At 40.7% G+C, this 16,618-nt stretch overlaps 1 protein-coding gene across 2 annotated transcripts in view; it reads right to left on the bottom strand.

Moving 5' to 3' along the window:
• sbf2 (SET binding factor 2) overlaps positions 1-16,618 on the bottom strand; it is a 61,283-nt gene that overhangs the window by 11,781 nt on the left and 32,884 nt on the right. For both annotated transcript variants that reach the window (XM_037246873.1, XM_037246874.1), the window contains exons 17-26: positions 10,874-10,942; positions 5,354-5,524; positions 4,870-5,135; positions 3,622-3,794; positions 3,299-3,372; positions 1,546-1,741; positions 1,261-1,388; positions 635-810; positions 318-451; positions 25-226 (exon numbers count right to left, since the gene is read on the bottom strand). In XM_037246873.1, coding sequence (XP_037102768.1) covers positions 25-226; positions 318-451; positions 635-810; positions 1,261-1,388; positions 1,546-1,741; positions 3,299-3,372; positions 3,622-3,794; positions 4,870-5,135; positions 5,354-5,524; positions 10,874-10,942 — 1,589 coding nt within the window. The remainder of the gene's footprint in view (positions 1-24; positions 227-317; positions 452-634; positions 811-1,260; positions 1,389-1,545; positions 1,742-3,298; positions 3,373-3,621; positions 3,795-4,869; positions 5,136-5,353; positions 5,525-10,873; positions 10,943-16,618) is intronic.

The following is a 16,618-nucleotide window of genomic DNA, read 5'->3' as shown; positions in this document are numbered from 1 at the left end:
GTCGTTTGCTGAGATATGGCGTACCTGCGGCAAAGTGAATAAAGCCTATTCACAGCCGTGATCCTAAACTGGTCGCCCGACTTGGAGCGAGATGAGCTGGCTGTGATAGTACCGAGGCCCATCCGCTGGTAGTCACGGAAACAGGACTGCTCCACCAGTTGCTCCATGGTGGACTTCTCAGATGCTCTTAAAGTGCTGCAAGGTGGTGGTTCCCCATCATCTGATACTGTAGCACACATACAGAGGTGAAGTTTGACATTTAGCCTATGATTACAAGTTGGGCTCAAATAAGGACTTCATTTTGTTCCCCCGCTCACTTGATACATCATCATCTTCGTGCCAAGTCATTCTGCTGCCTCTGTCATTCCTCTTCAGTGTGGTCTGGCTACCACGGCCCATTGTGATCTTACTGGCTCTTTTGGCTCCCTTGACAATAGTTTTGGATAGTGTTCTGAAGCGACAACAAAGCAGAGCGCAAGTCAACTTGCATGTTTTTTCCCCCCCACGTGAAAATTGTCCACCACTTCCAGCTGCATTCAAAGGATAACAAATTGTTGGATCTTATTATCTCCAGATAGCGAAATTCAGTTTTGTAAAATAATTGAAACTACTCTAATAGAGGTCAACCACCAACCTAAAGCCAGTGTTCCTTTCTTTTTGCTTTGGAAGGATAAGTTGAAGTTGAGTTTGCCCTGCAGCAAATGCAAAGGAGCTGAAGATGGATTGTGGGTAGCGGATCCGCTGTATGTGCTTCCTGAACATCTCCACCATCTCCGAGCTCACCTCTTCGTCGAAAGCCACCTTTATCAACTGCAAAATAATAACATTAATAATATAAACAAATACTGAAACAAATACAAATGACATATGTACAGTGATGTTAGACCTGTCGTAAAAATACAGCGGTGCCTTCAGATACAGGTTGAATTTATTCTTAGACGTGCGTATCTCAAGTCAGCTCAATTCATGATTGAAATGAATGGAAAGGCCATTCATGCATATCTCAAGTCATCTCAATTCATGATTGAAATGAATGGAAATGCCATTCATCTATTCAACCCCCTACTTCTAACAACAAACCAAAAGCATAAAATAATATTATAAGAATAGAAATTCACTCAAAGAGCGCTCATGTCTCAAGTTTGTGCTCACAAATCAAAGCCCCCCAAATTGCCTGAATGCCAGCTCATATCTCGCAAAAAAGACTGGTCACTCGTATCTCAAGACACCACTGTATGGAGAAACCTTCTGTGTAATCACCTGAAAGGATGCAGAACGGAGCTGGAGCCCCTCCTGCATGTTCTGCTGCAGCTGGTTCTGGATGCTGATCTTCTTCTCCTTAGTCAAGGTTGACATTGGGAAAGCTCGGATCACTGCTTGCTCCCCCACTGCACGGACGATCAATGACACATGCAGAAGAAGTATGGCCAGGGCAGCTGTGATGCAATTCAATGGCCTATCAACTTGAATTGGTTGATAGCACACGGCCATGACAGTGTATTTCCGTTATCTTTGAAAGCTTCATTTGGTGCAGAGTGAACTTACCCAGGGGGTCGTGTGGAATGCCTTTGAAGATGATGCGGTATGTGGTGAGGAAGAGTGCTCCCTCTGCTGGTAGGATATGTGGGCCTCCCAGCAGCCCCCCAGTAGCTTCTTCTCTGCCATCAGGATCCAAAAGCACCCTCAGCCCCTCGGTCACAAACTCCTCCCCAGGAAGCAGTGCTGGGCGTAGAATTTTTGGCTGACGGGACACGACATGTTGAAAATTAAAGCCAGAAAGATCGCAAAATGTGAAATTTTTCATTTTGTATTCTGGGAGTCCAACTCTCGACGCATATCGGTATGAGATGATTAAAACATTTTTCAAATCACAGCGCTTGGATAGACATTCGAGCTCCACATGCATGCCACTTTCAAAAACAGGCACGCATACATCTTATTTTTGAAGCAATAAGTCGCACTGATGGTAAATACCACATTGGAATAGAATTCATCAATATGAGAAAATGGATTCAATGAAATGAAATAAGAAATGTCACTCATTAAAATGGGCCATGATTAATTTGATTAGGAACCGACAAAATAAGCGACTTCTTCAACAAGTCAGCTTCAGATATTTACCAAATTTTGCACTCCAGTTAAATTGAGGCTAATCCACATAGGGCTGCAACACCTTAGCAATCAAAAAGGGTACGGCCTCAATCAAAATCACCAACACTGAAGCATATGAAGTCCTTGGTAGGTCATGAATTACATGCAAGCATGTCACATTGACAATATACGCAGCTCGCACTGGGATCACAGCAGCCGTGGAACCAGTCTCATAACGCTGTTGTCCGTTTGACCTCAGCTGTTTGTTTTTTTTGCTACCTGAAAAAAACTATGATATTATGCTAAATATTCTGGGGGAATTTTAACCATAATAATTAAAGCCAACTTCAATCGCTCTCAGCAAGTTAACGGGGACCCTTTCAGAATGGTCCAGGTTTAACTAATAACTCGGAATCTTGCAAAAGAAGAGATAAACATTGGTTCAATAATCTGATTTGACCCAGGTCAAAAGTTTAAAAGAAGTATTGGATTGCATCTTTAATGTTTTCCCGTTATTCCTTCCAGGAACAAGTGGTGCTATTACCAATACTAATCTGACTCGTCATGAGGCCGGTGCCACTGTTGTTTAGACACTTTTTAGTATTTGGCATGCGTCTTGCAGCTTGCAATCCAGCTTGGAATGAGCCACAAAGTTCATCAGACAGCTCACCACAACTTCCAGGTTGGTCTCAAGGCAGTACTGGGATGCTGTTTGTCTGTGTGTATGAGTGCGTGTAACAAGGATTACCAAGTGTTGGCAGACACAATAAAAACACAGCAGGGTTCAAAATACCAAGTAAAATATTTAAAAGTGCACTTGAAAACATTGGAAATCTTCCACTTGCTACACATAAGCAGGGAAGAGAATACAAACTGTGGCGGTCGATAAAAAAGGCCATATATTATCAATTTAAGTTTCGACTTTCTTTTGTTGTTGTTTCTCTCATTCGGCAAAAGTGGTTCTGAAACAAACACAAAGTTTGAAACCACTCGCCAAGAAAATTAGATCACTTCCAATGTCACAATGTGAATGTGAGCATGAATATTTATAAAATCTGTATAAAATGTCACTTTTGTTGTTTTGCCTTAATTGTGTCCATATATGGATAACAGTGAACTTTTTTGTGGACAGTCTTGGGAAGAGTGATTCATATGGACATTTCAATACTGATGTTCCAAGCATGTCACCATGTAGAGCATCACGCACCTTCTGAATGGGCGGTAATCTCCTGCTCTCCCTGTGAACTGCTTCCAGAGCCTCCATCTGCATGGCGACGATGCCTGTAGGTCGCAAGATGAGGTTACCTGGTGTCCACATGCAAACTCAGCCCGTACAAAGACACACATGTGCATGCACACATTTGCACAAACAGTGTGTGTATTAGGAGGTTTTAAGGCCATTTAACGTGTCAGGAGTTAATCAGATCAGAGGCCGGCCTTGCTGAGAATAAACACCAGCAGGAGTTACTCTGCACAAAGCTGAGTGAATTAGGACAGCATCTACGTGAATGAACAGTGTCTGTGACGTACCAGGGATCATGCTGTGGAGGTTCTTGATGTGTTCCTGGGTTACTCCGCTCTCGGTGCACACCTTGTCAATGAAGCGAGCCACAAACCTGACCACCGAGTTGGCCACGTCGCTATTCTCCGAATCCTCAAAACCGCTTTCTGTGTCGAAGCTCTCAGCAACGCTGCCGGCGATGCTATGAATGATAAATGGCATGGTGAAAAGCAAGAACGTGTAACGGGTCAAGCTGCTGCGCCCATTGGGAGATGTGAGAGCTGTGTGCTGACAGAAGTGGTCAGAAAACAGTGAGCAAGGCACAGGCAATGTGCAAAGGCAACGAGGATTAATATATGAGCCATAGAGAATGTTTCATATCAAGAAATCAGCTTTCTGCAATCCTGACTAGTGAGTGGCGGGATTGAAATATCTCCTCTAAAAACGTCAGAGACTACAATAGAAAAAAAACAACAATGAAAGAAAATGACTACACAAATGTTGTCTCAAATAATTACATACAAAGAATAAAGTTACGTTTTGAATTTTGAAGATGTTTTGAGAATACAACTCCAAAATTTTGTTATATACCGCAAACAAAATTAGAACACTGTGTTCATCTGAGGGATTTTGGCAACAAGCTAGCCATTTTGAAGTAATTTATTTCACAGTGCTCAGCGAGAGAAATCACTGCTATTTTGTTTGGGTTCAGTTGAGTGGGCCCATTAATGACACCCAAAGGGTTGAAAGACTCACTATTTTGTGCAGTAACAACATCCTGAATGCATCTAGGGCTGGATGCGAAACAAACATAGGAGACCTATTTCATTCCGTTTAGCAACATGGCAAGCAACATGCGAGCGACAACCACCCACATAACTTTAAGTTATGTAAGTAAGTTATGCATACATACAGTAATTACTAATCTTTGTCAACACGTGAACACCCCCAAATCATGAAACCTTATTGATAATAAAATGTACCTTATATAGCGGCCAGTTAAATTGGTCCATATTTTTAGGATAATTCTGTATGTGGCCATATGTTGCGTCAATTTCATAAATGAAAATGAAGACAAAATGATTATTGATCATCATTACTCATCATTTAATCGAGGAGATTCCGCCACCCCATGTAATGCGTGCTGCTGGTTTTTGAAATAGGAAAATGTTGCATCATATAAGCAGGTACAATCTTACTTTCCTTTTCAAGAGTAATGCAATAAAAAAAAATGCCCTGCCTTAAGAAAGTGAAGCCCCTTTCCTTTCCCCGCTGACCTGTTGGTGACGATGCTGTTGCTGCCGCTCTCCCAGTCAGCTGCGGGCGTGTTGCGAAGCAGTTTGTTCTTGCTGGTATCCAAAGGAACTAGCAGATATACCATGAGGCTGGCGTAATGGATGGCCTGACTGAAAATGGTACTCTCCTCGTTCTTCACCAGCTCCTGCTGCTTCTCTTTATTCAGGCTTGGCCACAAGCGCAGCTGCTCGGCAGCTAGGTCCATTGCTGTCTGCTCCTCGCCTTTTGCAGGCGCTATGCCCACATCCTGGAAAGAGATGGCGGTAGGAGAGGAAATGTTGGAGCGGATTGAGAGCCACTGAAAGTTCACAAAAAACTCTGACTTAACAGGTTTTAAAAAGATTGCAGGCAACACAGAACTGCTCAGCGGATATCAATTAAAGGCCAGGTCTCAATTGGCTGTGAATATAACCAGATATTCATTTTTTAAATGCAATTATACTTAATCCTATTCTATCCTTTTACCTTTAGTCTGGCAAGGAAGCCCCACTTCTCCTCTGGGCTGTTGAGATACAAGGCTCGGATCTGGCTCTGGACTTCGCTGTAGAAAGTGGCCTCCCAAAACTGCTGGCTGGTCCAGATGGAGTGGTCCTGGATGCAGGTATAGGCAAATTGGTTCACCCCAGCAACCAGTTTCTGAAAGACAAAAAAAAAACAATCTGTATATTTGTTTTGTTTTATTCTGGCGTTAAGGAAAAATGATGTTTACAGTGGCATATGAAGTGAAGTGATATGAAACAGAAAAAGATAAATAATGGAAACTTCTTGTCATGCACACTCAGCCACTACAAACACATTCAGTAAAGTCACATATTTTTGATAACCACTGAACAATTATTTTTTATTCTCGCACAAATTAGTGAAGTAAAATGTGTGTTGTGCAATGCGGAAACTCAAGTAGCCTTTTGGGATTGCATCAAATTTTACAGCCTGAAACCAGAAAATGAACGGATGATGAGAGTCATCCTCGTATCTAATTTATGTTCAATGTGATGACACTGACAGCTGCACTTGTTTTTCCACTTTGCACAAAAACAAGAGTCAAACTAGCCCGGACTTCAAGGGAAAGCAATCCAGTTTCCAAATTGTAATCTGTGAAGCTAAAAGGTCATTTAAAGCAGTGACATCTTGATTTTTGTTCTGAGTATTTTCAAACAGTAAATGTTTTGTTTTGACGTTTAACTAGAGGGGGGTGAAGAGTAGGCACGTGCAAAAACAATCCAGGAAGGGAATGTGAAATGCTCGGCATCTGCTTACGACCGGAATTTCTGGACTATAAGGCGCAACCGAATATAAGCCGCACCAGCTAAAATTCAGGAAAAATCCCATTTTGTTTATATATAAACCGCACTGGATTATAAACTGCAGGTGTGCTAATGTTTAATTTCCTTATACAAGAGAATAGAGGCTTTGCAGCTGACGTCATCAAGCTACCCACATTAGCTTGGCGGCCATCATGGCGGTCAACTTTTCAGTGCCGGTCAACGACTCACACACGCTTTCTTGTTATATCTGCTGCTATTTGAGCTTAAAAATGCCGGATACCTGCTGTGCTGTTGGATGTAGCAATAGACGAGGCGATAAACCAAATCTTAGCTTCTATAGATTTCCGGCGAACATGAAAAAACGTGATAAATGGATCGCGGATATTCGTCGTGAACGATGGAAACCTACGATTTACACAAGGATATGCAATGAGGACTTCATATCAGGTATGTAAACAAACTATTCACCCCTGATTTGTTTCACAAAATGTGAAATAATACAATATGGGATGATACAAATATGATTGTTGAAAATGCTGGGTGCATTTTTAGAAAGGCAGCAAGAGCAGCAAGGCAGGGAATGGGATGATTTCTTCAGTTCACCCCCCCGTTTTTATTTTGTGTTTATTTTTTCATGATGCTTGAAAACGTTATCAATGTAAATATTGAATTATATTTATTGGTTAAGTTTTCAAGCCAATCAGATGTGGCATCATGCAAAAATAAACAAATAATAAAAATGGTAGCAACTTGAACAGACAGGTACAGTATCTGAATGATTTCACTCTATTCAGTTTTTTAATATGTCAAGTTATGAAATGCCATTACAAAACAAATCGACGAGGTAATTATAAATATCTGGATATGAGCGTTCAGGCAGGTCGGCTGTTGCAAAATGCTCGGGCGATTTTAGCATGCTTCTCGGTAAAAGGTACGGATCCGTTGTGCCAACAAGGTTCAACTTCTCTCTGTGACGATTCTTGGAGTCTTCATCCAAATGCCTAACTTCGTTGGATAGCAAATCAGCCATAATTCGGAAGAAATCGGTGAAAACGTAGCGCAGAAATCAGACAATCCATACAAACACGTAGGAACGAGCTGACTAGTTGACCGCCAAGATGGCGGCATAACACAAAATCACGTGATAAAACCACGTGACTGCAAAGCCTCTATATGCACAAATCATACAATATCATAAAAATAATGAAAAATCCATAGATAAACCACAAAAATAGCGGCTTATAGTCTGGAAAATATGGTACTTTGGAACACTCCAATGTAAGCTATGACAAAGTGTAAATAAAATATCGCACTTTATCTTCATACTGAGTGAAGAACATATTGGAAGGCCCAGCGCTGTTTTTAGACCAGCTTTTGATTCCCCCCCCACCAAGAATTGACACTAAGCAGTTTTTAATCGGCACTTTATTGTTTATCCTCAAGTATGAGAATTGGAGATGGTTGCTATAATTAGAACCAGCACAAACAGCTTTAATCCCTCGATGATAAGCCCAAAGCCACGAGATGGACTGCCTGACATAATGTTCCTCACATGGCCTGTCCTGGAGCCAAGTTCTTTCAATTCATTAATAACACTAATATTGTAATTAAGCTACGAACAAAATTATGACCAAAATTCAGCAGATGACCACAAACATCACGAGCCTCTTACGAGAAAACCCCCCCCACACCCACTTCTCTTGTGTTACATTACAAAACAGAGGAAATGTTCTTTGGGAATCATACACAAAGGTGAGAACTTTTGTGATTTTTTTTGAAAGAAGGTGTAAAATCACCTGTGATTTATAATGTCAGTCAAAAGTTGGGACTCATTTTCTAGTGCTACAATGTGAAAGCGTGTCCAAACAGGCAAATTACTGGGTCAAGGTCACCCCCACACGCACACACAACAACATCAATACCTTACAAACAGGAAAGCAAGCAAGACAGGAGACAGTGTCAGGAGGAGTTCAAAATGTTGAGCTCATAGAACTTTTTCCGTCTCTGGAATATTTTGTCCCTTACAGGAATACACCGGCACCCACTGTTCTTTCATATAGTAATTTATATCGCCTTAAATAAATACACTATGAGTAATGTGACTTGTTTTCCATTACGCAACACTGATGGCAACAAAGATATCCTGTCATCAGTCTAACTAATACAATATATCATTAGGAAGTTCTTTCCAAAAAAGAGAGCTCAAATTGTGAGGTCAAAAATAATTTGAGGGAACCACAGCTGAGAAATGCGTCATAGTCTAGACTCTACACAGACAAGCTGAATTCAAGCGATAAGGATGGAAGAAACAGTATTTCAAACAAACAGGTGAACAGCTTTCAAAAGCTCTGTAACACCTCTCTGCTATATGCTGTGTCTAAATGCAGATGTGTGAGCATGTTTGTGCGCGGGGGTGTTTGTAGTCTACACTCAGCTTGGCTGTGTTTTTCTGACTCTTCAGATATGTGCAGGTCATTTCGACCTAGGTCAATTCTTCTTAATACAGCGAGCCGCTCACAAGACAGATGGTAAAGAACGAGATGGCGAAAGGGAGAATAATAGAGAGGGAGGAGGAAAGGAAATAAGGAAATCCAAGTGAAAAGGAGGAGGATAGTATTATCAGACCCATTTGGCTGAGACGCTCGACTCGTGAAGGGTGGAATGTAAGTTTGAGAAAGAGGTGAAAACAAGCCCCATAAAAACACCAAAAAAAAGCTAAGGAGGGACACATTGTGTGTGGGTAAGAGGTAAAGGGGCTATCAGGATCTGGGATCTTGTCGTGATGTTCAAGCAGTAAGTAGCCTGACTGGACATCACTGAAAATGTTGAGTCAAAACGAATATGTTGCTAGCCTGGAGGCAGAAAAGTATTTTAAACAAATTGCTCCCAAACTGGAGCAAAAGTTAAAGTATTTTTCTTTTCTTTTGTCGGAATGCATAATTACCTTGCACACAATCAATCTCCTGCAGTGTACAAAAAAAAAACCTCATAGAAACACGATGCAGAAAGTCAGAATCATAAACAAAGCCATCGACAGAACATATCTGCGAAATAGTAATGACACAATGTACAAGTAACGTAAATGTTCCAAAATAAGGCAAACAGATTAAATAAACCAGAAGTTGAACATTTTTGGAGTTACACAAGAGTCAACAAGTACATCACTTTCCTCATGACAGGAAAATGGCCAGCCCACTGCCCCATCTAACAGCAGAGTGTGTAGGTCACCAAATTTCTTTTATCCCACTATTAGGATAAAGACTTGTACTGTGGCACATTCAAATAGATTGAATATTATGCAAAAGAAAAAAATTCAGACGTCAGTGATCCCCATCCATCTCCCGATAAACACTCATATTCAGATAACAAAGGTCAGAGGAACTGTGCAGCTCAACAATGCAGCTAACAAAAGGCCACTGCGGTTGTATGAAACCTAGATGAACTTTACCAACTGGTACCATGCATGCAAAATACAACGGCAGATTTGGGACATTGGTTCGTCCTTACTTCTGTTGCAAATATTAACAAGCGTGTGCAACATACAGTATGTTAGATGAGTCTGGGGGGAAAGCAGAGGCGTTTAAGGAATGAACGGAGAATGTGGGTCAATAAGATCATCTGTTAAGCGTCAACATATGGAAACAAAGCAAACACTGAACGGTCTCTAGTAGTGACAATTATGTGGTAGGAGGCGACTGCAGTGAGACAGAAACGCAAAGCAAAATTCTTTTGCAACCAGGTCAATGTACATTGTGAACACATCCAAGTAAAGTTGAGGAGACAGTGAGTCATTAACAAATATATTGTGACAAAAGTACATTCTTTTTTTCAAATTAAAGGTTTGTCATTCAATATTATCGGTGAACGTGCCTGGCCATAATGCACTGCACCGCATTTTGCTGCCACCCAGGAATGCGTCATTTAGTCAACCACTTCTTGTGTGTCTTTCAGATTCAAACAAAATTAAAAGAGAATGGCTTGGGGGACAAGTATGCTTTAAGGGTCCAGTCAAAGTCCAGAAATGAGCCTGAGTCAAAAGCTTCAGAATTGAATGCTTGTGAAGTTAAAGAAATGTTGCTGATTTACTGTATGAGGAAGATGTCGAAGGACCAGAAAGCAGCAGTTCTCACAGCGGATAGAAAACGGGCACTATAACCTGCTAATTCTGTGCTTTAACTTGGGAGGAAAAATTGGAGATATGAGCACTACAGTAGATGGAGGCAGCAAACTTCACCACGAGTGTAGTGTTTTGGGAGATAGTAAAGAATTCTTCAAAAAAGAGGCCTTGGCTACTCTCAGTTGGAGTTTACCACCCAACTGAACAGAGAGACATACACGTTGTGCAAATGGCCATAGATGGGATAATGTAAACTGCAGTGCAGCGCTATAACCATCTAAGCAGCTGATATTTCAAAATAAACGCTGCAACAATGAAGTCCACTTAGATATAGTATGTATACTTTATCCTTCACACCAGAAGAAGCCACACATTGAATTAATCACAATGCAGTTACAATTCTTAAGAGTGCTATTTATCTTTATCTCTAATACTATGGTGACAATGAAATATTGTTGTGTGTCTAAAAGGTTCAAACACTATATCATGTAAAGGGCTGGAAGTGGTTTTAGCGCAACAGGCCTCCCTAGCACTTTGTATGCATTATCCGTGAAACAGAAGCCTTACGCAGAACACACATCTGTGTTGAATGAACCTACTTACTCTGTAAAAAGCTGTTGACAGTGGCAGCAGTGCGGCAGCCACAGTGTACTCCTCTGAGCTGGAACAGTCCTGTGGGTCAAACAACAGGAGACAAGTGAGAGTGGGGCAAGACGCAGCAGGTCACAGGTTACGCATTTCTGTTGCAGCTCCCAACACACACCAGGACCACTAAGGGGGACGTATGCCTGTTTGGGTAAATGAGACATTGCGTTCTTGCCGGTAGGCGTTCCTCAGCTATATCTTAAGAAACGTTCCGTCTAAATGGACATCAAGCATGCATGTAACACATGGGAATGATCGATGAGATGAACACAAAGGGGTAAGCCGTCCAATTACTTTTTACATAAAGACAGTCATGTCCTGTTAAATGTCAGTGCCAAGCCAAAAAAAAAAAAAACTGCCAAAACCGTTCACTTCACCATGTTCCATAGTCGAGACAGACACATGCTTCCAATATCCTTATATAATCTGTACTCGAACACACTTGTTTAAGCAAGTCTTGAATTTATTTGCAACATATTTTTGTCTCTTGCAATTTTGACCAGATCACACTAAGGCTTATCACAAACATTCACATGTTGCATAAAATCGTCCAATTTTTCAACCCCATCTGGTCATGCCGAGACACAGAACCAATCCTTTTTCTTTCCTGCTTTTGAATCAAGAAATGCTTGGAAAGATCTCCTCAGTGACATATAACTGTTACACCTGTCAGCAGTTTTTCTTTTGTCATCTCCCTGTGCAGCTTGTCCATCTGTCTTGGAAACTCAGTAGGTTTTATGATCTTTTTAATTGGCCTTTAATGAGAAGCATTGGAAATTAACAAACTGTTGAAATAAAGGAGCCAACTGAAAATAATTAACAAGAGATTTTCTATCCTGGCCAAATTTATGAATTCGTATTGACACATACACTATTCAATGAATAGAATGTGTGTTAACACCAATGTTTTTATTATCTACAGTATAATCATACCTCTGAATTTGGACTCATTCCTCATATATCGGGATATTAACAATCAGTTCACTCTTACAGTAATTCTAATACACTATAGAAATAAAAACAAATACATGTAAATTTTTTACATGGAACCTTTTGTCATAAAAGTGGATTGCTTCTTCTAGAGATTTTGGCGTTAAGTCCCAAGATAACCATTCCACAAAGAAACCCATTAAAACTCATTCACAAATTAAAGGGAATAGATAATTTTAGGCTCAACTATATTTTGAGTTTTTTTTCTAAATCAGCATTTTAAAAGAACTAGTATGGGAAGTACATTAAGAATCATCAAGCAGGAGCCTAAGCGGCTCAAAAAAACTGATGAGAACAGGAGAAAGGATGCAAGTCGGACTCCAAAAGTACTTAATTCACAGGAAATTGGTACTTATTGGTGCTAAGCTAACCAACTGGACTTAAGGAGAATATAGCCAGAGGAAACAAAAGTAATACCATGCGCAAACAGCAGCACTGATTTTGACCTGGTGGCATACCTCATAACCCTCAATTGGACTTGTTTCATACAGAAAAGCATATCTTTAGTAATCTGATTCACTTCAAAATCATGAAAAAGAATGTGCGCATACAGTCACACGTTGAGATATCAATAGTTCACAACATAAGGTAAAGAATGCCGAATTCGCTGATTGTGGTCTGTAATGGAGCCCCCCTGTTGCCACCATTGCTCAAGAGAAAAAGAGTGAGAAAAAAAATCCAAGAATGTACAGAGGAGCGAAAATGCAAAACACAAGTGCCGCAGCTACACATGAAAGCAAACACAGTTTCTGTTTTATTTTGCTTGTCACTTGTGTTTGTCTTTTCTGCCATTTGGGCTGCGATAAAAAGTTCCACCTTGCAGTGGCACCAGAGCATTGCTTACCAACCGTGAACAATGCTGCGGGTGACGGAAGTTCATGATGAGAAATGCATAAGTGATGAGGGATATAACACAATAACTTTCAAAAGTTTGGGGTCACCCAGACAATTTTGTGTTTTCCATGAAAACTAACACAATTAGCAAACACAATGGACCATTAGAACACTGGCGGGATAGTTGCTGAAAATGGGCCTTTATACACCTATGTAGATATTGCATTAAAAACCAGTTTAAACCTAGTTCAATGTTATCCTCATTGAAAAAAAATTCAATTTTATTTAAAAAAATGACGACATTCCTAAGTGACCCCAAACTTTTGAACGGTAGTGTATATAGTATATTGCAACAGAATTTTTCAGATGATGAAATCGCCACGAGACAAGGAGGTTGTTGGGAGGTTGTAATGTCTTCTAAGATTTATAAACCAGCTGCACATAAAATGGTTGTCTACTATTGACGAATAGAAGACCAAATTCCACAATGTTTGGAAATCATAAGTACTGTAAAAAGTATTTTTTCCTTCTAACGTACATATATACAAATGATACGTACAAGGTTAAGTCAACTTCATTATCACCTATAATCTCTAAACAGACTGGATGAGTGGCGACACCACATATTATTTCGAGATAAACTCACAAGGAGATAAGCACAACGCTCTAAAGAGGGCCTGAAAATAAATGCAAAATGATTTTCCAATGGCATGGAGAAAATGAGCAAGCTCCACATGCAGGGTTGGGAGTACTTGCAATTTTAATTCTGGAACTCAAAAATGGATAGAAAATAACTTGTTCTGATGTGTCGCCTCACATTTCTGGCCACTACGACACCCCGCTGTCTTCTTTTCCTCCCATTATTTACTGTGTTTCTCATCAGTCTTTTCCTCCCCCTTGAAGGTGCGGAAATTCTTAACGGCTACGATGACTAACGTAGCTATTCGGCATCAGACACGTACACGTTACGGTGAGCCCAAAACTCAAGTATGTGACAGAAATGATGTAGGAAGTGAACAAAAGGAAAACTTCCTGAAAAACTATCCAGGAAATCTGCCGGTGATGCATTTGGAATGCACACGTAAATGGCACTTTTACGCACATAAGCATACTTTGGTTCATTGCAGTAAGGTTGAGCAAAAGGAAGAGAAGGTCACATAGTTGACCTCTGTGGTGTATTGAGAGTCCTGAAACCTGATTTCAGCAGATGTTTACCTGGCCGCACTAGACATCTAAAGGAATGAGTTGAAAATGGAAAGGCTACCCGGTTTCAATTCCTATCGACCATTGCTACGTTAAACAGCCCATCAATGTTACTGAGGCACACAGAGGCCATGTTTCCTCAGCAAGAAACAAATTTATGTGCTAAGTAATGTCAAAAGTAATGAAGTCCTACACTGAAACTGTTTGAACCTTATAGTGGCCTTCAGGCTCACCAAAGAGGTGCAGTATGTCAGCACCAAGACAACGCTGAGATCAATTTTCTCCAAACAACATCTGTGTGGAACATGTGCTCTGTCTTGCCCACTTCTCACCTCAGCACATCAAACTCACCATCATGTGGGACATATGGCTTCGGCGGCACCGTGGCCACTTGAACCTCCCGACGTAATCCCCTCTCCTAGTAAACTGCAATTCAGAGTGTGTTTTTTAACTAAGATGAGGCCCTGGGCTATGAGAGAGCAGAGCACAGAGGACTAATAATCCTATCTGACAGGAAATGGTTGAGATGCCAGGATACATCCACAGCAGGCCTGATTCCCCCCACATGGCTTGTGTACTGCAGGGAGCAGGAGCACTGACCGGCGTGCGTGCGTGCGTGCACACAACGAGATGGGCAATTAGCTCAAATGCGTCAGTGGGGCTTGTTACTTGGTGTGATTCATGGCAGAAACACCGATAAGAATAATAACCTTTGTTTAAACAGGAAAAAATATTGTAAAATCTTATTGGCGGCGGCAACACATTCCTGAGAACGCAACATTTTTTTCTAATACATTACAGGCTTTGGAAATTTACTTCTTGGAAAAACACATAACTAGGCCTGTGGCTAACGATTATTCGAATGACTCAATTAATTTTATTACAAAGAAATGAGGATGTAAAACCTTTGCCTCAAAGCTTCACAGAATTAGTTACTGCGCATCCGGAAAGTTTTCACTGTGATTTTTCTGTTACCGCCTTTTCTCAAAATGGACTAAGTTATTTTTTTCTCTCAAAATTCTACATATAACCCCACATATTGACAGCACGAAGTTTTTTCTTCTTCAATTTTTTTATTTTATTAAATTTAATTATTTGTATTTATTTATTAAAACATCACCTGTACACAAGTATCAATACTATGTACAGCCTAAAGTCGTTTTGATTAAGATGTCACTAGCTTGGCTCGCTTTGCCCGTTCCTCTTTGATGCACAGCCATTTTCAGATCTTGCCAGACATTCAAAGATTCAAATCTGGGCTGTCGGGGCCATTTGAGGACATTCACAGAGTTGTCCTCAAGCCACTCCTTCATTGTCTTGGCAGTGTGCTTGAAGTCATTGTCCTGTTGGAAGGTAAACCTTCAACACAGTCTGAGGTCTTGACCACTCTGCAGAAGGTTTTCAACCAGGATATCTCGGTACATTTCTATCTTTCAAAAACACTTCATTATGGGGTGTGTAGGATTTTGCGAGTAAAAAATGAATATAGTCTATTCCGGAATGAGGCTGTAACATAAAATACGGGAAAAGTACCACGCTGTGACTACAGCTGCATACGTTTTGTGTCACACTCCACCTCCACCACCTTATCCTCAAAAACCTTTCGGAAGGTGATTACAACCAGAAAACAAAATTGTTATTTACCCCAAGGGAGAGGCAGTTAAATGATCAATGTCATGATTGGACTCTTAATGATGATGTCATTGTGAATTAACATGTCACATACATGTGGCCGCCAGAAATCCTAATGAGGCATTTTGCTATCGTTCTACAATAGCATGCAACATTTTTTACAGGATAGGTCACTGATCCCTCTCTCCCCTTTGTTCCTCTCGCTCGCACGCGGAACTGAAATATCACTGCGAGTCTGTTATGAGGCAGCGTGTCGCAAGAATGGGTGTGAAGAACTAATAATGCGACTGCCAATTTTCTATTTATATTACTTTATCGGTTCGTCTCTAAGAAATCCATCAAATCTGAGCTCAGAACATTTGCTTGGATCCAATAAAAAAAAAAGACAGTAAAATCTGAATGTGTGTCAGTATTAGTGGCACGCCAAAAGTGGGATTCTCCAAGAATCTTTGTCCACGTACACTTGGTAGCTATATGTCAGTAAAGTATGTGAAAGTCAGTTGGTCAGTAATTTAAGACCAGTTCAATTTGGTCCAGTCAAGCCAATGAGACTGCTAGTGCCAACCAACAGCTTTGTCACATGGTGACAACTTCAACATTGTATTCATGCCCTGAGTAGCTGCCAAGATTTATTGGCTTTGTAATGAAAAAATGACTGGAATCCAAAGTCACTCCATGAAATCTGCACACTTGGGACTGCTTACGACGATTAAACTCGAAAGAAAGAGCAGATTCGAGGCAGTAAAAAATGAAGAACTAGCAATAAAGACCTGGCTGCTTTTGTTGAGTGAATCCTCAGATTCTCTCAGGACTACGCAAAACAGACGGCTTACTGATTTGGATACTTGTTCCAACTACGTGGGCACCAGGAAGAGACAAACAAGTTGTCTGATAAACAATGAGCAACATTACTGTGCTCATTCTTACAACATGTTGTAAACAAGTGGAGAATACAGGAAAGCTAAAACCAGGAGGAAGGGTAACCGTGGACAGTAGAGGTCTTATGTACAATTGTGCTTCTCTGACATTGCTTTTGCTTAAAAG

Source organism: Syngnathus acus, chromosome 3, assembly GCF_901709675.1.
Source record: "Syngnathus acus chromosome 3, fSynAcu1.2, whole genome shotgun sequence".
Taxonomy (NCBI): Eukaryota; Metazoa; Chordata; class Actinopteri; order Syngnathiformes; family Syngnathidae; genus Syngnathus; species Syngnathus acus.
The sequence above is the reverse complement of the archived record's forward strand: the minus strand, read 5'-3'. Positions and strand labels throughout refer to the sequence as shown.